This window comes from Carassius carassius, chromosome 23, assembly GCF_963082965.1.
Source record: "Carassius carassius chromosome 23, fCarCar2.1, whole genome shotgun sequence".
Taxonomy (NCBI): Eukaryota; Metazoa; Chordata; class Actinopteri; order Cypriniformes; family Cyprinidae; genus Carassius; species Carassius carassius.
In genome coordinates, this window is record NC_081777.1 from 3,046,074 (window position 1) to 3,067,033 (window position 20,960).

The 20,960-nt window shown below is 37.7% G+C and overlaps 1 protein-coding gene across 3 annotated transcripts in view; it reads left to right on the plus strand.

Annotated features, from left to right (window-relative positions):
• Positions 1-2,128: 2,128 nt before the first annotated feature.
• The window catches only part of LOC132101210 (kin of IRRE-like protein 3), a 206,123-nt gene continuing 187,291 nt past the window's right edge, over positions 2,129-20,960 (plus strand). For all 3 annotated transcript variants that reach the window (XM_059505960.1, XM_059505961.1, XM_059505962.1), the window contains exon 1: positions 2,129-2,636. In XM_059505960.1, the coding sequence (XP_059361943.1) occupies positions 2,594-2,636 (43 nt within the window). In that variant the 5' untranslated portion in view covers positions 2,129-2,593. The remainder of the gene's footprint in view (positions 2,637-20,960) is intronic.

The window sequence follows — 20,960 nt, forward strand, 5'->3', positions numbered from 1 at the left end:
TTTGAGTGATTGGATAACATCTCTATTTTGTAGTGTCCACTTGTATGCATGCTGTTTAGATTGAACTAATGATGACCAAAGGTCAGGAAAGGATGCATCATTACTGACCTTTGGCCAGCACAGCTGTGCATGATGGATAAATAAATGTTTAGCTTGTAAAACATGCGGTTATATATGAATGAGAAGACATCCATGTGTACACACGAGCCCTGGGCTGTTTCTAAACTAGTTAGACGCAGGGAACCACTCTCATCGTTTAAGTTTAGTTAATTTAAAATACCACTGAAAGACTTCAAAAGAGAGGAATTATCAATGAGAAATCAGGCGATTAAAAGTATTCTCATGAAATATTGATCCTTGGCTTTTGTGCTTCAGTCAGATGGAGCAATCCATGGGCATTTTCTGGTTTAAGACCTGCTCAGATAAAAACATTGATTGCTAAAGCTAACAAGATCAAAGCTTCGAAATGGCAGTAAACCTTACAAATAAACTTTCAATTTGACTTAAACAGCACATCTGTTTACTGCAACTGACAGGTTGTCCATCATATTTTAATGGGCGAAACAAAATTATATTGTATTCTGTTGTAAAACAACTTTGTTTAAAGATTCAGAGCTCCTTTTATAATTGGCTAAACAAAACACACACACACACACACACACACACACACATGTATCTTTTCAGTGTGGCTACCACAAACTAAGATTATTACCTCTTAATAATTTACACATAAACTATGTAGGCTATTCTATGACCATCTTGTTATTTTCCTGTGTTGTTTAACTGAATAAATGTATCAGGAAGTAGGAGGGAAATGCATCATGCAATATTCAGTGTGTGAAACAGACTTGTTAGCAAGGTATGCATTAGTAAGATTAACAACTTCTACATTAGGGGCAATAAATGATGAGTCTGAACTCTGTTTTACTCATTTGGAAAAGAGGAGCTAATGAGGTTCCAGCTCTGGGTTCTTTTAGTCTGGCTTGGACAGACTTTTGACTTGGCATGTTTGGATCCAACTTGCATCCTTTTCTGGCCAAGAACCGCCCACTTAGGGAGGAAGAGATTTTCCTAACATGCAAAGCTACCAATAACAGCTTACCTTTTTATTAGACATGTGCATAGGCTTAAGCTGTTGGCAGATTTCACTGTGGGAACTACCTATGTAGGCAAACCCTAGCAACAATTTAGAGGATCCTAGAAACCTAGAGTAACATAAATAAGAAATATCTTGCCACAAAAACAACATAGATGCTTGGGAGCAGCTATATTTATTCAAGCAAACAACCAGTATGTAAGAATTACCCAGATGACTGTCTAGCAATACCATAACAAACACTTAAAATACATTAGCATCTGTATAGCAAAAATAAATAAATAAATAAATAATAATAATAATAATAATAATAAATAAAAAAAAAAATTTTACAAGCCATATCTCAGTACCAGAACATTGTAGATATATAAGGGTCAGACCTTTTTTATCTGGACAGTCAACCAGTTATTAGTTTTACCCTGATAACCACTATGCCCACTCTAACAATCATCCAGAGTACCCTATAGCAGCCATATGGCAGCTTGAATAAGCCATATCTCAGTAACCGATCATTGTAATATACTGAACCATACCAACTACATATAAACACCCAACCATCTGACATCTAGCAACCACACATAACACCCTAACAACCACATATTAACTAAGTCTACTAAGACTGCATAGACTTGAAAAATTCAAACTTCAGGATATTGAAATGACTTTTATCAATCTTTTATCCGTCTTGACAGACTTATTTGATCTATTTTCATGCAATGTAGAAGTGAGTTCAGACACACTATGTGTGAAGACACATAATCAAATCAAAGTTGCTATCTATTCAGAAAGAGAGATATAGAGAGAACGTAAATCCCAGAACCTAAACCCACTCAACCCACCCAATCAGATCAGATCAGAGAGTGTTCCATTTTATGATGAGGTTTGCAATTTTTTATGCAGTATGAATTACATGGCTATGCCTTTCTTTCTCTTTCTTTCTTTCTTTCTTTCTCTTTCTTTCTTTCTTTCTTTCTTTCTTTCTTTCTTTCTTTTTTTCTTTCTCTTTCTTTCTTTCTTTCCCAATACCCAAAGATAAGGTCTAATTCCCAGCCTCTTGTTACAACGGCACTTGATCAGGTGGGCGGGCCTTGAGAGCAGCCAGCCCCCGCCTTCCCCTGATCCTCCACTGAGAGAAAGAGCGAGAGAAGAGGAGGGAGGAGTGGGGAAGAGTGAGAAAGAGAGAGAGGCAGACTGACTCTGTGAGCTGGAGAATGGAAGAGCAGTGTGTGAGAGCAAGAGTGAGAGAGAGAGCACGAGTACTCTGAGTTTATGAGAGCTCCAGTCACTTCAGTTACTGTAGGACAACACAGCAGATTGCTATCGCAGCACACTGAGAGGAGGACACTAGAAGAAAGAGATTGACAAAGAGCCTCTCTTCATTAAGAGGGCACATCGTGGGACTGACAATAGCAGCCAACCAGAAGAGTCGTAGGTCGGTGTGTGGTGAACAACTTCTCCTTCATCCCCGAGAGATCACAACCCCTGCAAAGTGCCGAGATGATCACAGGGGTCTTTCTGATCTTGTGGCTGACAGCTCACGGTAAGCTGCCTGGTCTCCTTTTCTCCGCTGTTTTGTGTCCTGTGTCAGTGTGTGTGAGCAGGGAAGCTCTGGGAGTTGAACTCCGAGGCTGCAAGGGAGACTCAAAGGTTTTGGCTGCGAAGCCTTGAGTTTGTGTCAAACAGTTTAAATTAGTTGCATGACATCTTGTTTGTCTGTCCTACGAGTTTCACCAAACCACAAGATCTTGAACTTTAAAAGGAAGCTTGGCGAGGGATCTTGACCGAAGCACATCAGTGGATATTCATCTTGCACACCGGCGAGCAAACACAACACACGGTTATTCTTAAACAGCCTCTGAGTCTGTAAGCAGTTGGGCTTAGAATTTGGCTGACGGATGTTTCCGCTGCTTGCCGCAAGGTGGTTGTCTTTGAAAAACAATTGGATTGAATTGGAGGCTGCCGCGGAGACTCTCAGAGGGCTCGCCGGCTCGCTTGTACGCTCCCTCCGTGAACAGCTGAAAGGGGTGGCAGCGGCTTGACAGATTGAGTTGATTGTCCTCCTCTGCAGCGACCGGTGCCCAGAAAGGAAAGTTCAAATAAATCCGAAAGCCTCTGGACTTCATCTGAAGCTCCTCGTGTTGGAAACCACCGGCACTGGCTGCTTTGTTTTTGGTTTATCGAAAACAAAGTCCTCAGACTTTAATGAAATCATCTTACGCTACAGAGTTTCAGCTCATGAAGTACAGCTCGTTCTCTTCCTAAGCTGTCTCTTCCCTCCCTCAAAGTATCTTTTCCCCATCATGGTTATCACACAGTATACGCAAATCAAAGCAGAGCAGAGCAAACTTAATGACCTGTTTATCACTCAACTTGTTTTCTCACTCCGAATCTCATTAAACTATTGCAAATACTGTACCCCTCACTCACGATCTGATGACATGTTCACATAACCCACAGTGCTAATATATAACTTCACACACATAAACCTAGTCGCACGCTCTCGGTGAGAGAGTGTGAAACTACTTTGACGGTGACAGTGGGAGTAAAGCATGGGGCGCTCTGTTTCTTGTTTAGTAGATCATGCCTCAGGAGGCTGTCAGCTTTATGATCTAGTTTTATAGCAGTATTAGCCATGTGTCCAGCTATTTTTTTTTTGTCCACTGGGGATGGTTTATTTATTTATAAACAAATTGATAAAAAAATAAAAAAATAAAATAAAATAATACATATATATAAGATCATTTGATGATATCTTTCACGTAAATTTTCACGAAAGATTTTCACATATGCTATTCTAAAAAAAAGGTAACATAAGAAACTGTCCATGCATCAAATTTATTTACTATGTTATACTATAATGAACTGAAATAATTATCAATTAAGAGCTCATTAGCCTTTTAAATTGTCATAAAAAAATATCATAATTATGGAGACGTTCATACAACATGCTAGCGATACACAATTGTTGCCAACAGGAATGCAGTCAGACAGTCTGTCTCATCTCCTTCCCGTCTAACTCTTAAAAGCTCACAGAAAGCATTACGCACTAGGTGAAGTCTCCTTGTTTTGCTGTGCTGTTGAGTTGAGCTAGGTGTTGTGGTATTAAAAAATAAAAGCAGAACAGGCAGGTAAACATGAGATAACAACAGGGGTTCCTGTCGCCCCGCTCTGCCCCTGGGGATGGCAGGTTCCCCAAAGCTAAATTGTGTTTTACACATTTTTGCTGTTTATGGAGCCAACCAGTGTCAGCAGAAATAAATATATAAGAAAAAGTCCTGGAGAAAAACAAGTCTTTTATATAGAAGGAGTAAAAAGAAGGATGAGGAGAAGCTTGTGTGTGAGAGAGAGAAAGGTTGACAAAAAGTCCAATAGCTGCACTGGGAGCTTAGAAAGACCGTATTGAGTTTTTGTCAAGAGTTGAGGGTTTATGTAGGGCACTCACAATCGCACTCACACACACACACACACACACACCTGGTGACAAGCCCTAACTGATGGCACACATGCGAACAGAATCTCACCCTTGTGCGGCACTGAAAGCAGTCGCACCACAGGCAAACCTTCTGTCCAAGAGCTTGTCTCTCCCTCTCCTTCTCTTTCTTTCTTTTTTTGGACATTTTCTCCCCCTTTCTCACTCTCTTAGTCATCGTTTGTTCATTTTTCTGAAGGGCAGCATTTTCTCTATCTTTTTCAATCTGTCCACTTTTTTTCCATTTTTCTTTTCTCATACATCCCTCGGAAAAAAATGTTGCTTCTCGCTGTATCTGTTTCCTGTCACTGTCAGAAGGCAGGTTTTTTTTTTTTAAAGGACTTTCCTGTCACTGCCCGCTTCAAAAGGAAAATCAGATTTATTTATCTCTTTTTCTTTCGTTCTTTCTTTCTTTCTTTCTTTCTTTCTTTCTTTCTTTCTTGCTTTATCGTCATTGTCTTTTTTCTGATCTTTAATCATAAACCTCATCAAATGTTATTACATTAATGCTTAAGACAAGGAACAACTTAATATTTTAGGAGAAATATCTTATTTCATGAAATTTAGCTTCACCATCCATTTAAATAGTTTGAAGCGTGACTGTATACATGTAAACCCTGGAAAACAGGACAAAAATACAGATTTTCTTGAATCTGTCTGCTTTTGTTCCGTCCGTCCCTCAGATGAAGATGCTACTTTTGTCCATATTTGTTTCCTGCCACTGCCCATGTCAGAAGGGAAATCAGTGTTTTTCATTGCATTTCGGCAAAACATCATAAAAAAAGCTATTTTAATATATGCTTCCAATACTCTGTTGCAGGTCTCGACATTATAGAGAGTCTCATTACACATTACTCAGCTTTCCTCTCGCGCGCTCAAGTCCACTGGGGGCAGTGTGGCATAGATCTGAAGACTCATTTTGGATCTGTCTTCATCTATCCATATTCCTCTTGTCCTCCATCACTCTCACCCTCCCCCCGTCATCCTCTCCTAACCGCTGCCGTCTTGTTCTGATAGATGAGGCAAATGCTCTTCAGGAGCATCTGGTGTTAAGTCCCCACGCAGCCAAGGGCGTAAGCTGTGTCTTAACCCTCGAAAGCAGGTCTTAGTGTGTCCGCTGTCTCTCTCTCATTCACTAAGCTGCGCCTCAGCAGGCTGGTAATTAAAATGTCACTTTTGGCTGTTTTCAGGCCAAATCTCAGCCGCCTTATACAAGTATAAAGGGAATCAAACATCCTAGTGTGTTTCATTGTAGAATGTGGAACAGTTTTTCCCTGGTCAGACTTAGCAAATCATTCTTTGTAACATCGCAAATCCATTTTCAACATGGACGGGGCCCAAAGCCGATGAAATGTAATGGATTTTTACATCTCAGTCATATTTCAGGGTTAATTAAATTCATATTTCTGCATGACATTCCGATTTCTTCTCTGGCCGGGCCATTTTTTATCTTTGGATTAAGCCATTTTGTATGCCAGTGATGGTTTCTCATTTCCAAACAACATGAATGCATAGTGATCACGGACAGTAAACTCATATCAGTATTCCACGGTCCTTCTTGCTGTCATTCTTTATCGACAACCAAAGTAAAAGAGCTGACACCGACTCTGTGTACATATACATATGTGAGCCGCTGAGCTGTGACTACCTGCTTTCTTATTTTTATTTTTTTGTCTGTACCTTGTGTGAAGTCTGACCCCCTTAATGACGACCACATAAGGCTATCTAATTTCTTCCCATATTAGGCTACTCCCACACCCTGACAACTGCATTTCTCAGAGAGAAGGATGTTATTTTTGAGAAGTAATAGAATTTCTGATGAAAACAGACATTAAATACGTTTTCATATTCCATATATTCTTAGTCCCCACTTCATATGCAAATTCCCTGAACATAAAAGGGGTTTAGATTTTAGGTTTTTTATTTTTTAGGCAAAATGAGTGAATAGCAATTTATTTATGTGTTTGCTTGTTTGTTTGGTTTATATCAATTTGTCAATATCAATTTAATATCAATATCAATTTGTGATCATCCAATGGAATTTCAAATATATATACATATATATATATATATATATATATATATATATATATATATATATATATATATATATATATATATGTAAAAAGTACAACAAATCATAAAAATGCAAATATAAGTGATCATAGCAAACATGCAAAACCATGGGAAAGTCACGATTTACGAAATCTATAAAACTAAAAACATACAATCAATCAATCAATCAATCAAAATCTATTAAATCTAATCTTAAAAAAAAAGAGTATAAAAGCCATAAAAAAATGTCATGCAGCAATATAAACAATATGGAATGTGTGTTCCCATGTTTTTGTTTCGTCTTGCCTCTTTAAAACAAAATTCATTGGATATTGAGAGGGATTTTTCTTTTGTCGGTCGAGTTGTTTGTACCTCCTCAGATTCAGGTCAAGAGAAGATGGCCATTAATTTGGCATTGATTCCTGAAATCCAGTGAGAGCAGCTTTGCGGAGAATCTCTGTGCATAAACAAAATGTGTTTACTGGACTTTATTAAGCTGCACCAATGAAATCAGTTCTTAACCACAGTAACAGAAACCAATCCCCCACCCTTCATCTCTCTCATCCTCTGCCACTCCCCTGACCTGTGCCCATCCTGTGCCCTACAAGCCATCCCTGCGGAAATCTCACGGCCATAGAGCTGAATTGCTGGATTTATCCAAATTGGTGCACTTTTTGAGAAATGGGCATTATGTGGGATTACATGTCTGCTGAGCGTGATGTTAAGTAATTCAACCAGATGCTTCGGCGATCATGAGGTCACCTGCGGAGCTTCTGTTGAGTGCTCAGTGTTTATTCCATAAGGATAGGCAGAGAGCCAGAGGGGGCCAAGAGGGAGGGAAACGTCTCTCTTGATGAACCTGTTGGGCAGAGAGAGACTTAAAAGGGAACGGCGGGTCAGCCTCCCAGGAACACTACGAGGATTTTGCCACAGATTATGGCAGAGATTAATGCCATCTAAATTGCGATCTAATACATGGAATCAACAGCAGGAGAGACGTTGTGCCTGTTTTAGTTGGATATATTCTCAATTGCGACTGCTAACACTGAAATAAATGTATAAACCACTTTCGTTGAAAAGGAAGAAAAACGTCCGGTTTTTATGATACTTTTGGAGGCTATAAATCCTTTCTTGTTTAAATAAATCCTCTGCTTAGTGGTAAATAAATAAAGTACTGTAAATGGCTGACAGGAGTTTGGTGTCGGTGTAGAAGCTCACAGGTGCAGTATGGAGGTATGTGAGGTACTGCAGGAACTGGGTTGCCAATCTGACAATGAGTTGAGATCACTTTTGCTGGATGTTTCTGGGACGGCACAATATTACACCTGAATGAACCTGACAAACTCAGTCTTTGTCTCCCTCACTCTTCAGCCCTGCCAGGGTGGCGGTTTCACTTCAGTGTGTTACATGGACAGTAGAGTGACATGCCAGCTTTTTGTCTTTGTGTGTGTGTGTGTGTGAGTATATATATATATATATATATATATATATATATATATATATATATATATATATATATATATGTGTGTGTGATGGCGGCGGTTGGTTGCTGTGCAACAGCAATTACAGTAGTGAGCCTTAGCATGGCAATATAAATGCTAATCAGCCTTTAAACTTGTACTCTGGGAAACAGAGAAATACAAGGGAATTGAACGTAAGGTGTATACCTGATATTATGATTATTGAATAGAACTATCATAAAGCAAAAACAAAAAACAAAAGACAAAAAACTACTATAGTACCTGGGAGATGGTCAGATATTTAGAAACCACTAGTATTCATGTGACTGCCGTGGCATAGTATAATTTATTGATGGCCATTCTACTGTGGTTTAGCCACTCAAAGTCTTTCTGATCTGTTCCAGACCAATGTTCTATTCACAAAACAGCATTAAAAGTGAAAATGTGCAGGCTTCAGTACAGACTTTAAAAGTTAAAATAAGCTGTTGAAAGCTTTCAACAATTTTGGGGTCTGTTTGCAGGAATACTAATAGCTTCTATCTCACGTGTAGTTTCTCCAAACAGAACTCGAACAAGTTTTCAGCTCTGAGCCATGCTAATGCTGCTAATTAGCGTGCTAAAGGAGGCATTACAACACAGACAGCAGCAGAGACAGCGAATATGGCTCCTTTTCTTGTTCTCTCGCTCCTTCGTTATGACTATTTCCTCACTACGCATCTGTCTATATGGGTGATATTTCATATTTCTTGCAGGCTAATTAGAATGTTGGTCAATGGAAAGGGAGGAATGTTTGATGCTTGTGTCAGATGAATCCTTCTGTTTGGAGCATGACGTGAATACCTAAAACAGAAATAGATGTTCTCTGACATTTCTAGTAGCTTTGCTGCATTAAGGTTACATCCTACAGGAGGAGCTGTGGAGCAAAACTCCTCAGTTCAACATCAAATGATTGATTAGTAGTTAGAGGTTAACCAATTAAAGTCAACCAAATTATTTACAAAATTAACTGGTTAGCTGATTTCCAAGCTAGCCGTAGTTTTTGTTTTTTGTTTTTTGGTGTTATTGGAATCAGTCCATCTAATTGAGTAACTGCCTTTTCCTTGTGAATGGAACCTAATGTACAACAAACATAATTGTTTCATTACCATATACATATTTTTTTTGTTTTAATTGTTTCTCTTTTTAATAAAATATATATACAAATCTTTGCTAGATTTACATTGTTAACAACTGTGGAAATTAATTATCACAATCTGTAAAAAGGGTTTGTAAAAAAAAAAAAAAATCATAAAATTTGAAAGCTGACACTTAGAACTCAGCTTCTAAATTAGAGGTCATGAAAGCATCTTGGCTATATACTCAATAAAAAATGAATCTACCATCAAATTATGTTCATATCACCAAAGGCATTCAGCCAGGATTTAGGAAGAAAGCATGCGTTCACCTCAAACACCCCATGAGTCAATACATCATCTATTTAAGGAAGTGTCATTGATGGCACCCACAGAGCAAAATAGGTTTTTCCTGCATTGAATTCAGCAAACGACGGTTTTGCTCTCACCACACACCTACATGTCCTTCATTCTTTTATTCCCCACTTTCAGCCTCTGTGTTCTCAGCATTGTTATCCTAAAAAAACATTCACCTCAGATTCGGCGTTGAGCTTTCAGATTCAGAATGCTTCTCTGTGAGAGAGGGCAAGCAATGTTATGCACGCTGTAATTAGCCAAAACCCTTTTTTTTGTGTGCATTATGATTTGGTTCCCGTTGAGCTCCTTTCAGATGGCTCTCCTATTTATTTATAAGTATTTTACAGTGCTATCCTGCAAGCTTCGACTTCAAAGGGAGTTTAATAGTGTGGAGTTATTCCATGCCAGTGCATCGCATGAAAAAATGCTAATGGGCCATCAGGGTGGCTAAATGATTTGCTATCCTTTCAAACGTGCTGGCAGGGGTTTCAATCTGGCTGGCCTCCCAGGCCAGTTGACAGTGGTCTCTGCTCGGTCTCCTGAGGACATTAGTGTGAATCAGAGAGTCAGCCAGGAGGCGCAAGGGTGCTGTGCCACCTCTTGGCCACAACCCAGCTCTCCACGGCCTTCACCTACCCTGCACATCAAAGCAACCACCTCTCCATATATATGAATCGGCACTTAGAATAGATTTAATCAACTCCTCGATGGCTCTTTTGGAGTTCGACTGAACAGAAAGGTGTTAACATTGGGGCACCGAATGGCCTAGCTCTTATTGGAAATGGGGGTTGGAGGTGAGGCGAGGGTCTCCAGGAAGGCCGGTGATAAAGGTGCTAACATTCAGAGATTGGATTAAGAGCAGAGTGCCCCCTAAAAGAGAGTGCAGTTTATTGAAGCCTTATCTTAAGTGATAATGTTACCATGAAGAGCAGTGTAATAGCAGCAAAGTGGACTGCAGCCATATAAAAGATATGGGGCTGAGGCAGAGAGCGAGATGATAGCCTGTGAAAGTGTGTGTGGTCCACACATTACACACCCGAGCATGGCAGACTCCTGGGTTAGGGTGTTTTTATTAGGATGTTGAGAGAGAAAGGATGTAGGGTCAAATGAACTTACCTATCAAAGATCAAGCCTCGAACGAGAGTGAAAGAAGAGCCACGTCATACCTCTAGCATTAAATGTAAGGCACGACTGCTGGCTTAGAGAAGACCCTTCCCGTCAGATTTACATTGTCTTCCATTCCCTTGACAGTGTGTCAGACATTTTTTTTTTCCTTTGTGATAAAATAAACTCCCAACCTTCACCTGAACACTGGGACCCATTGTGATGCTCAAAAGAGCATCTGAAGACACCTGTACTGGAAGAACTCGACAAAACGACTTCTCCAAAAATGGAGAAAGCAATGTTTTGAGATGTTTAGGAAAGCCAAGTGTTCCTGTTTTCCAGCAAGACTCAAAGACTGTGTTATCTAATTGTTGTCTGATCAGGAAAATCAACAATAACTCCAAAGGTAAACAAAGTGATCCCCTCAGAAAGCTGAAAATGCATGACTGGGATAGGATTGTTGTCACAAATGAAATGTAACTGAAAACTGTCAAGGTAAGCCATATCTGTCTGTGTGCTAACATTCATCAGTGCGCATGCCAGTTTATCATATGATAATTGTATTACCAAGTTTGTTTATTTTTATATGGCTAGTTTTTCGGTATGTCTGATGGTATTAACATACATTACGTGCCACTGAGGCCTTTCGACATGAACATGGAAGATATTTTAAAAATGCACCAGGTAATTTACCTAAATCACAGAGTAACAAAGAATATATCTAGAGCCAGTAACCAACAACCCTACATTCTCCAAATGACATTTCAGGTTCTCTTAGTGTCGACACTGAGAATTATTAAAGCTTTCTATATCAGCAAAAAGTACTTTCATAACACAAAGCTTGTCTAGCTCTGGTATTTTAATAGACTGTCTGGCTGGAGTATATAGGATGGTCTGGAATGGCTCAATAACGTCTCGGGTTCCACAATGGAAGAAACAAATGTTAACGGCGTGTGATGCAACATCTCTTTCCACTCTGACCGAGGCATAGTTAAACCATTGCATCATGTATTTTTTAAATGCTACCTGAATCTGAAAAATACAATTATAATAAAAGAAAGTAATTTGCTTTAATATATTCACTTCATTATCAGTTACCACCACATAAATGGCATACAAAAACACATATCTAAGATGCATTGAATAACACAAATGTATGCTTCTCCATTATGTTGTGCTAAGCGAGTCAGAACTTTCTGCCTCTCAGGTATGAGTACACTACATACACAGATAAAGACACACATTCTCCAAGTGCAAGAGAGTGCATTAAAGTGTCAGAGACAAAAGCGACTTTCTGCCTCTTGTATTTGAAGGTTGCCAAACAAGTGACTTTCATCTTTTCAACCAGCAGACAAGGCCAACAAAGGCAGAGAACACTTCTAGTGTCCTGGGTTTGGAATGAGAGGGGATAAGATAAGGAAAACGAATGAGAGAGAGACAGACAGAATTATGGGGTCTTTTCATTCCCAAGCCCTTTATGGTGTCCTCAGTGAAAATGGGATCTACTTCATAGTCCTTTCCATCACATCTGTCGTGCTCATCATTCTGGCTCCACTGAGGTGAAAATGGAAAAATGGACTCTATCAAAGGGCTCGGGTGCAATTAAGAGGGCAAACGCAACGACCACGTGCAGGACAGGGGCGGCACCCTGATGTTCCTCGGCGCTAATGAGAGAGGATGATGAATAGGAAATATGAGCAAACCGTGCCCCAATTCTCTACACGAGAAAGCAAAGTGCTAAAAGTTTGAAGGATATAAAGGCATCATCTTTCTTGTATTTTGATGTCTGGCTGATAGAGTCGTGATCTAGTGGTTATTTCAATGCGGGTGACGTTAGTTTGAGTTAAGCTTGCATCATTTCCTTTCGACCCTCTGCTGTACAAGTCAATAAAAAGTGAGAAAATAGGTGTGTTATCTGTCTATTGTGACACGCAACAATTTGTTTTGATAGCCCAAAACATAATAAGTTTGAAACACTTCTCTATTTAACTGTAGTATATTAATTATAATTATATGTTTTTATTGGATGAGACTGCAACTAAGTAGAAATATTTAATGTTCAAAAAAATAATATACCGCAAGGTTAGGATACTTCGAGTATTTATTTGAATGTCCTTCGACCTCACAAATGAAAGCATCAGCATATAGCACTTTTGCTTTCTGGGGTGGTATTGGTGCAGTGGATAATACACATGCCTTTGGTGTGAGAGACCCGGGTTCGAATCCACTGTGAGACACCAATGTGTCCCTGAGCAAGACACTTAACCCCTAGTTGCTCCAGAGGCATGTGACCTCTGACATATATAGCAATTGTAAGTCGCTTTGGATAAAAGCATCATCTAAATGTAATGAATGAAAAAATGTAATCTAAATGTAATGAATATACTGTACGTGTTATACTCTTGACGTAGATTTTAATCCCAAGACTCAAATGCTTAAATGAGAGCATGAAGAGATCAAAATAAACATGGAAGAAGAAGAGTTTTAGATTTAGCTATGGAAAGACAGAGGTTTGCAGAGGGATGAGGCAACAAAGAGATAGAAATAGGCAAGAGAAAAACAAGTGAAGTACAGAGGGAAACAGGGAGAGAGAGACTGACCGGTATCTATTGCTGCTGGAATTCTCTGAACTGAATTAATGATGCCGCAACAGAAGAGTCAGGCCCAGTGGAGACCTGAACCAGATTTCAACCTGAGGTCCCTGGAGGTGGGAGCCTCTCAGCACGACAGCGGAATTGGCCACAGCGTCATAAACTAGCCCTGAGCAGGACCACCGGGACCCTTTTCATCACCATGCTTGCTCTAGTGCTCCCCTGCTCCAAAATTATGTAGGACATGGACGGGGACAGAAGAAAGTGTGCATGTTTGGGTAGCTGGCTCTATTCTGAAGCCTAGTGCACTGCTTTGTCTTCTGTCTATATAGCCAACATCTTTGCTAAAATAGAATTTTAAAAGAGATTTACTGTATTCTAGATGTGGCATAAATAGCATTTTGCACTGGATATTTGACTTTCAGTTGATAGCTCAGTTAACATGCTAACCTTCATAATTTATACTAATCATTTTGACTACACTTTCTTTGACTTCATACTTTAATCAGCATTTAGTGATCCATGTTATGTTATGTTATGTTATTTTATGTTATGTTATGTTGTTGTGTAAAAATATTCTAATTACAACAAGAAAACTGTACATTTCTTCATTTTACAAATATTTCAAAACAATATTACATCAATGTTTGTATAACCTTATTTTTTTTACAGAGCTGAGTTTTGCATTAGCATTTTTACGAAGCTAATAAGTTCCAACACAATTCCATGAGAAAGTGTAACTATTTAACAAAGTGGTGATTTTGTATGATTTTATATGATGTGATTTCTACAGGCACAAAAATAGAAAAAAATAATAAAATAATAATAATAATAATAATAATTTTCCAATAATTTTCCAATTAGCCACCACAACGTAAAATAGTTGCAGGTTGATTTGTAACTTTATAATAAGCATACAAATAAATATTTGAAACAAATGTCCTATTATTATTATTATTTTTTTTTTTATTATTACATTTTGACTATTTTGATCAATATAATATTAAATACATATATTAAAAAAAATGGTCTTATCAAAATCTCATTGAAGGAAATTGGTGGAAATTTCAGACATGCAAGACCAACTACTATTTGTAAAAAATAAAAAGTAAATAGCACAGCAACCAGCAGCAAAGTGTCATATGCAGTGTCTCACAGATGCAGTTTAATATGCTCAAACAGTGTTTAAAAAAGCATATATCTGAAGTTGGTCTGGGCAATGCACATACGCAGTCCTATAAGTGAGTTTTGGGTTTCTATCTAACAGTGGAGGTGATAATGCAATGACCTTACCAACTGACCATTGGCCCTTTTATTTAGAAGGTGGGACTTTACTAGGGACTTTTACTGGGACTTTACTTTTACTAGAGCCACCATACTACGCATTGGAGATTCTCCCATATACAGAAACACAAGTGAACTGTTTTTCATCGCCATATTTTTATTATCGATATTATTATTATTTTTACTGAAAACAATGTATTCTGGGGTTCATAATACAGTACATTTGATACAATCTCAGACTTGGGTGGAAAGAAGGAATCGATCTATTTTCACATCTGATACATACCTATGACATCTTAAAATGCTGTCTAGGTAGGCAGCACACTACGTTTCACAACAGAAGCACAGTGTTCCATCAAAAAAAAAAAAAAAGGTCCTCATAAATTAGTACAACAGACCGCAGTGAGACAGACTCTGGGAAGATAAAGCTGAAATGATTAGGCGGCAAAGGAATGAACATGATGAAATAGACGAAGAGTGGGGGAAAGAGAAAGAGAAATATAGCACGAGGAGCAGAATGGGGAAGTGAGGGATAAAATAGATCCGGTGTTAGCGACTCAGCTATCACTGAAGCAAATTACCCACTTTGTGCAAGGAAAATGCGTTTTCGTTCCCGACATTGCTTATAATGAAAACGTAGCAAAAATCAGTCCACATAACTCATCCTCTCCTTTCCTCCGCAAACACTCCTCGCTCAGAGGAAGGCACGCTCCACTAGTATGAATGCAGCTGGAGAAAGCCTGCGAGCATATGTCATTATAATGCTTAGACAAGTGGAAGAGAGCAGGGGAGATGGCAGTGAAAGGGAGGGCAGAAGACATTACGTGGTAGAGGGGCTGTCAGACAGAATCAGTCTCCAGACCTCCTGCAGTATTTACAGGTCAGAAGAGGAGAGAGACCCCCACATGTGCAACCCCTGCTTCTCCAGAGATGTGAGAAAAAGATGGATAGAATAGGGGAGGACGGGAAGAGAGGTGGCCAACGTGCCGTCTGGCTGACAGGTGTGAGTATTGTTGTCTCTAATTAAACGAGAGAGGGGCTGTGGGCAAAACGGGTCAGAGATACGGCTGCCAGACCTGTCGCTCGCTGCCAGAGTATCCAAGGGTCAAGCGCTTTAGTTGTGAATGCCAGACAATTAGGCACAAATAATTGTCCACCTAAATGGAATGGATAAAGGGTCTCCAGGGGTCTGATTTAATATTTAATTATCTTACTTTTACTTTGGCGCAGCTGCATGTAATTGAACTCTTATTGTTTGGGAACAACAGATCATGGATCCAAAGGGATGAGATGTAAAACTAGAAAGACCTAAGACTTGATCGATCGATCTATCTATCTATCTATCTATCTATCTATCTATCTATCTATCTATCAATCTATCTATCTATCTAGTTTCAGCTTCATTTTTTTAAGTTATAAGAATTATATTAAGTTGAAATGACATTTGGTTATATTTAAAAAATGTAAGGCATCGTATTTTTATGTTTTTAAGTTGAATTAGATTGACTTTTCTTGACAAAAAAGTAAAGATGAGGTCTATCATCTGACTGCAGACTGTGTCTTGGCAAATATGTGCACAGTTTGAGCTGAAGACTTCTGAAACTATAGCAGTGATTCATGTAAAATTAATGGGTACGTTTTTTCCTCGAGAAACATTTGTGACTGCAAAAGACCTCAGCAAGTCTCAGTTCAATTTCTTCTGTCTGGGACAAACAGATGTGCTCTTACCTGTGTTATAGACTGAAAAAGGCAATAATGTGTCATTTGACTGTACTTTAGATGTAGATTGCTGGCATGACTTGCATTAGGGTTGTGTGCTCGACATAAGCATCACGAGTGCTTTGACCTCGACATGAAAAGTGCAGAAAGCATCACTTGGTAGAAAGAAAGTGAGAAGTGTACACAGTAAACAGCGAAAAAACACATTTGAGCTTCAGGCGAGTACTTTGATACTAAAATAAAATCAGGACTGAATGTGGGTTTACGAAAGTTTCTGTCTCACAAAGATCTTTTTGAATTGAAATTACTTGAAGAACTGAGGCAGCGTTACATCAGGTTCCAGGCTGAAAAACAACCAGTTTGCTCTTCTCCAGTGCTAATCCTTTTTAGTCTCAAAAGAACCCCAAGATCTGTATTTGATGGCGGAAATAGTGCCAATAAAATCACCTCTGAACTGTAATAGTTTTTATGTTTGCATAAATACTAAGTTAAATTGAGAGGGAGTGAAGGAATGGATGGGATGGAGTAGAAGCAGGGTTTTGTACACGTTGAATTGTGTATGACAAGGCTCTCTGCAGAACCACAACACGAGGAAAGGTGCCACTGCGAGTTTGTCACGGACAGCGTAAACTTGAGGAGTGAGGGAGAGAAGAAAAGAGAGGGAGAGATTTTCCCGGGGCTCTGAGACACTGTCATTCTGATTAAGTCACGCAGAGCAGAAAAGGAGAGCTGGGAAATCAAATCAGTGCAACACTGCAGAACGCATGTGGCGATACACGGAAAACAACAACTGGGGAAAGGGAGATAAAAGCATGAAACCAACACCACAGAGTCAGTGCAGATATATGCAATTCTTTCTGTCCTAGGAGGTCTTGCTGAGGCATCGGCGATCTGTCGCTGTCCTGTCTGTCTTGGCCAACCCAGACTATCACCCTCAGCTGTCAGTCCATCGTCTGACACTTTCAAAACTTCCAAGAACATTACAAGACTGAAAAAATAAATAAATACATTTATATATATAAAATCATCTGTGTGCTACTTCTCAGAAATGGAAGGATGGTTAAAGCTCTACAAAATTATAGTACAAATTATGAAGCAACATGCAACGTAAGATAATTGTTAAAAATAATACGATTTTTTAAAGTTTTGAATTTCCTTTTTTTTTAATACATATTTTATATGTTTAATGCATAAAAAGCTATTTTTGCTATGCTAGAGAGATAAAATAATAATAATTATAATAAATGCTATACTACAAAGAGAACTTTTCTGAAATTAAGTAACTGGCTTTGGCACATTAATGCAAAAAACAAAAGATTAAAATAATATCTACCAAAATTTACATTAGGTTTACAGTGGACCTTCCTTTCCTTTCCTTTCCTTTCCTTTCCTTTCCTTTCCTTTCTTATGTTTTCCTTGTTAAACCTATTATTGTTAATTATATAAATCTGAATGAATGAATGAATAAATGAATTAAATTAATAAATAAATGTATTTTCTATCACTTTTCTAAAGCTGTTTTATAGGTTTGTATTTTACTTGAAAGCCAATATCATTGTTAATAAAATAAAAAAAATAAAAATTAAATTAAATTAAATTAAAGCTAAAGCTAAATTTTATTGGAGTATGATTTAGTACGTATGGAGTATGAGTATGATGAAGTTAGAAATTCAGTGAAACTTATGCACACACACACACACACATACATACATACATATATACATACAATTTTTTTGTTTTGTTTTTTAGCAGAAACGAGTATGAAAAATCCAGATCTAGTCAATCAGTCTTGAGTGTGAGTGTGATGTTATTAGGCTGGAAACAAGGCTTGTGATGGTGCTAATGGCCTCGAGCACAGATCAAAATACTTATTTTTTCAAAACTTGGACTCACGAAGCCGAGCCGCAACACTTTGTGATCCCTTCAGGTAATGTCGCCGATTACATAGGGACTGTTGTTGTAGAACACTGAGCCTTTCTGAAGAACAGTAGTGCTTTGATAGATTCTTTGAGGCAGACACACACAGCAAGCATTCAAATTGAGCTGTTTTTAGTTGAACTCATGCGACTTTGATAGTGAATACTTCCTCCGGCTTTTGACGTTAACACGATACATTTAGATCAGAACAGACGTGTCTTTTGTCTTTTATACGGAATTCTTCATGTGAGACAAGAGGCAGTAATGGATGAATATTAAATAAAAGAGCTGTACATGCACACACAAACAAATAAAAAAGAAAGAAATATAGAACTCATTCATCAGTTGTTTTCCCCTGTAGAGACATATTTCGTTCTTGTCTCTTTATTGGATAACATATATAGAATGACAAAGCTTCCCATAGGAGGTGACACATCTCAAATCCGATCCATTTAATGTCTCAATTGTTTCTCCCAGACAGAGCGAGATTCCATCAAGAGTTGTTTCTCTCATTAGAAACAATTGATCATGTTTGTCTCCTTCAATATTTTATAGAAAGCCTCAAACTGCGCTCAGGTATTTCTAGTTATCAGAAAGACATTTATTGTGTGTCTCTTTGTTAAACAAAAACAACGATCTCCGATAAGATGGTTTAATGCCTCAGTTATTTCTCTTAATCAGCAATCAGATTAAACTGAGACCAAATTGAGACTTCTAGAGTTTCCTGCCAATCTCATGTTTGTCTCCTGAAGTTTAGTCTAAAATTTGATTTTTGTTTCTCTTAATCTGCAATGAGATGGAGACCAAATGGAGACATGCTGTGCTTCTCAGATTTTTCACCTTAAGGAAAAGAGCATAATTATGTCACGTATCTCAAATGTTTCAGATGCTCAGATACCAAAGTCTTCAATCAAAAGTGACTTCTATGATAACAAACACATCTGTGTTTATTTTGAACAGAAATAATACGAAACAAGTTCCAATCTTCTGCGCTATGAAAGAGATACGTGAGAAATAAACGTTTCCTTTGGGTTGCTATGAAAATAATGCTATTTTTACACTGGTTCAGCATTCTGGTGTACTTGACATGATAAGTAACGACCCGTTGGACAAATCTGCTGGCTGAGAGAATGAGTGGGAGCTTGAAAATCAATATGGAATTTCTATGTACATCTTATATCTGATCTGGCAGGCACACATACTCTGCAGACACACCTACAAAGCAAGAAATGATTGGTAAACTCTTCAGTCTTCAGTCTTCAGAGGGACAGATATCACCACTTTCTGTCTTATTCTCTCTAAAGGCCTTCTGTAAATAAATAAAAATGCTTCCGATGGCTTGTAACTAGCAGTGAGCATCAAGTCCAGTGCCGTAGCCAGGGTCAGGGAAAATACCCTGAGGCTGGGTATCTGTGTCACAGTGACCAGAGATGACGCTGGGAAGTTGAAACAAGTTCAGTGACATCTAAATGTGTTTGTTTGTGTTGTTGGTGTTGAAGAGGGAGCCAGCAGTCAACAGCAGGGTCACCGGAGGACACAAGCCACTGAGGAGACGCCACCTCGGTGACATTTGAGCTTATTACAGGTTGCCCTGTGAATAAACACTGAACTCTACTGCTGTAAACGGACCAATATGAGACCAATTATGAGGATTTGACTGCTTTAAAGGGTCTCTTTACAACAATTCACTTATATGGGACTCAAAACATGCACAACGACAATGAAGCAATGTATCATAATGGGCAATGTGAATAATATCTAATAATATATATATATATATATATATATATATATATTTAGATATTATTCACATTGCCCATTATGATACATTGCTTCATTGTCGTATGTATATGTATGTATCTGTGTGCACTCACAATGATTTATTTAACAAGCCATATTTCGGATGACTAATTCTGATCTTTGTTTAACACTGTCCTTTGGATCAGACAGTTTACTCAGATGCTTGACTGGAAACTTCATTTTTTTTTAAATAGATGAAAGCACATCTGTCTTATAAAAACAAAATAATAATAATTATATATATATATATATATATATTTGCATTTGCACTTGATAAACTGACCTGATTTGTCTCATTTGGTATTAGGTGTTAGGTGTTAGAAGTGAACCAATATTGCAGCCTTTATTAAGGAATAGTAAAATGGTGTTTTATTCTAGATGATAGGTAGCCTTGTCAAGCCAGGAACACACAAAGATGGCACAGAGGCAGTAGCAGAAAGAATTTTAATAATCAAATAAATCTAGCATAGCCCTTGTGACATAGAAGTACACTTTAACATACTTTAAAAAGAGCATGTAAAAAAAAAACAACTTTATAAACTTGCGTGTGAACTGAATGTAATGTTTTCAAACACTTAATTCCATGATATTTATAATTAAATGAAAATGTATAACAGTTAATTTTTTTTTTAAATAATATAGTTGAATTATGTTAAATTATATATATATATATATATATATATATATATATAGTATTACATATATATATATATATATATATATATATATATATATATATATATATATATATATATATATATATATATATATATATATATAGTATAGTATACAGTATTATTAGTAAAAAAAGGCATTATATTACAAAATGCAGTTTTTAAAAGTGTACTTAAATATATTGAGAAATAGTCATGAAAGTTTTTATCTTTAAGTTTTTTTTTTCTTTACTAATATTATATTATCTTTATAATATTATATTATTTTTATAGGCCTATATATAATAAGATGTGACATTTACAATTTTACAACAGAAGACAG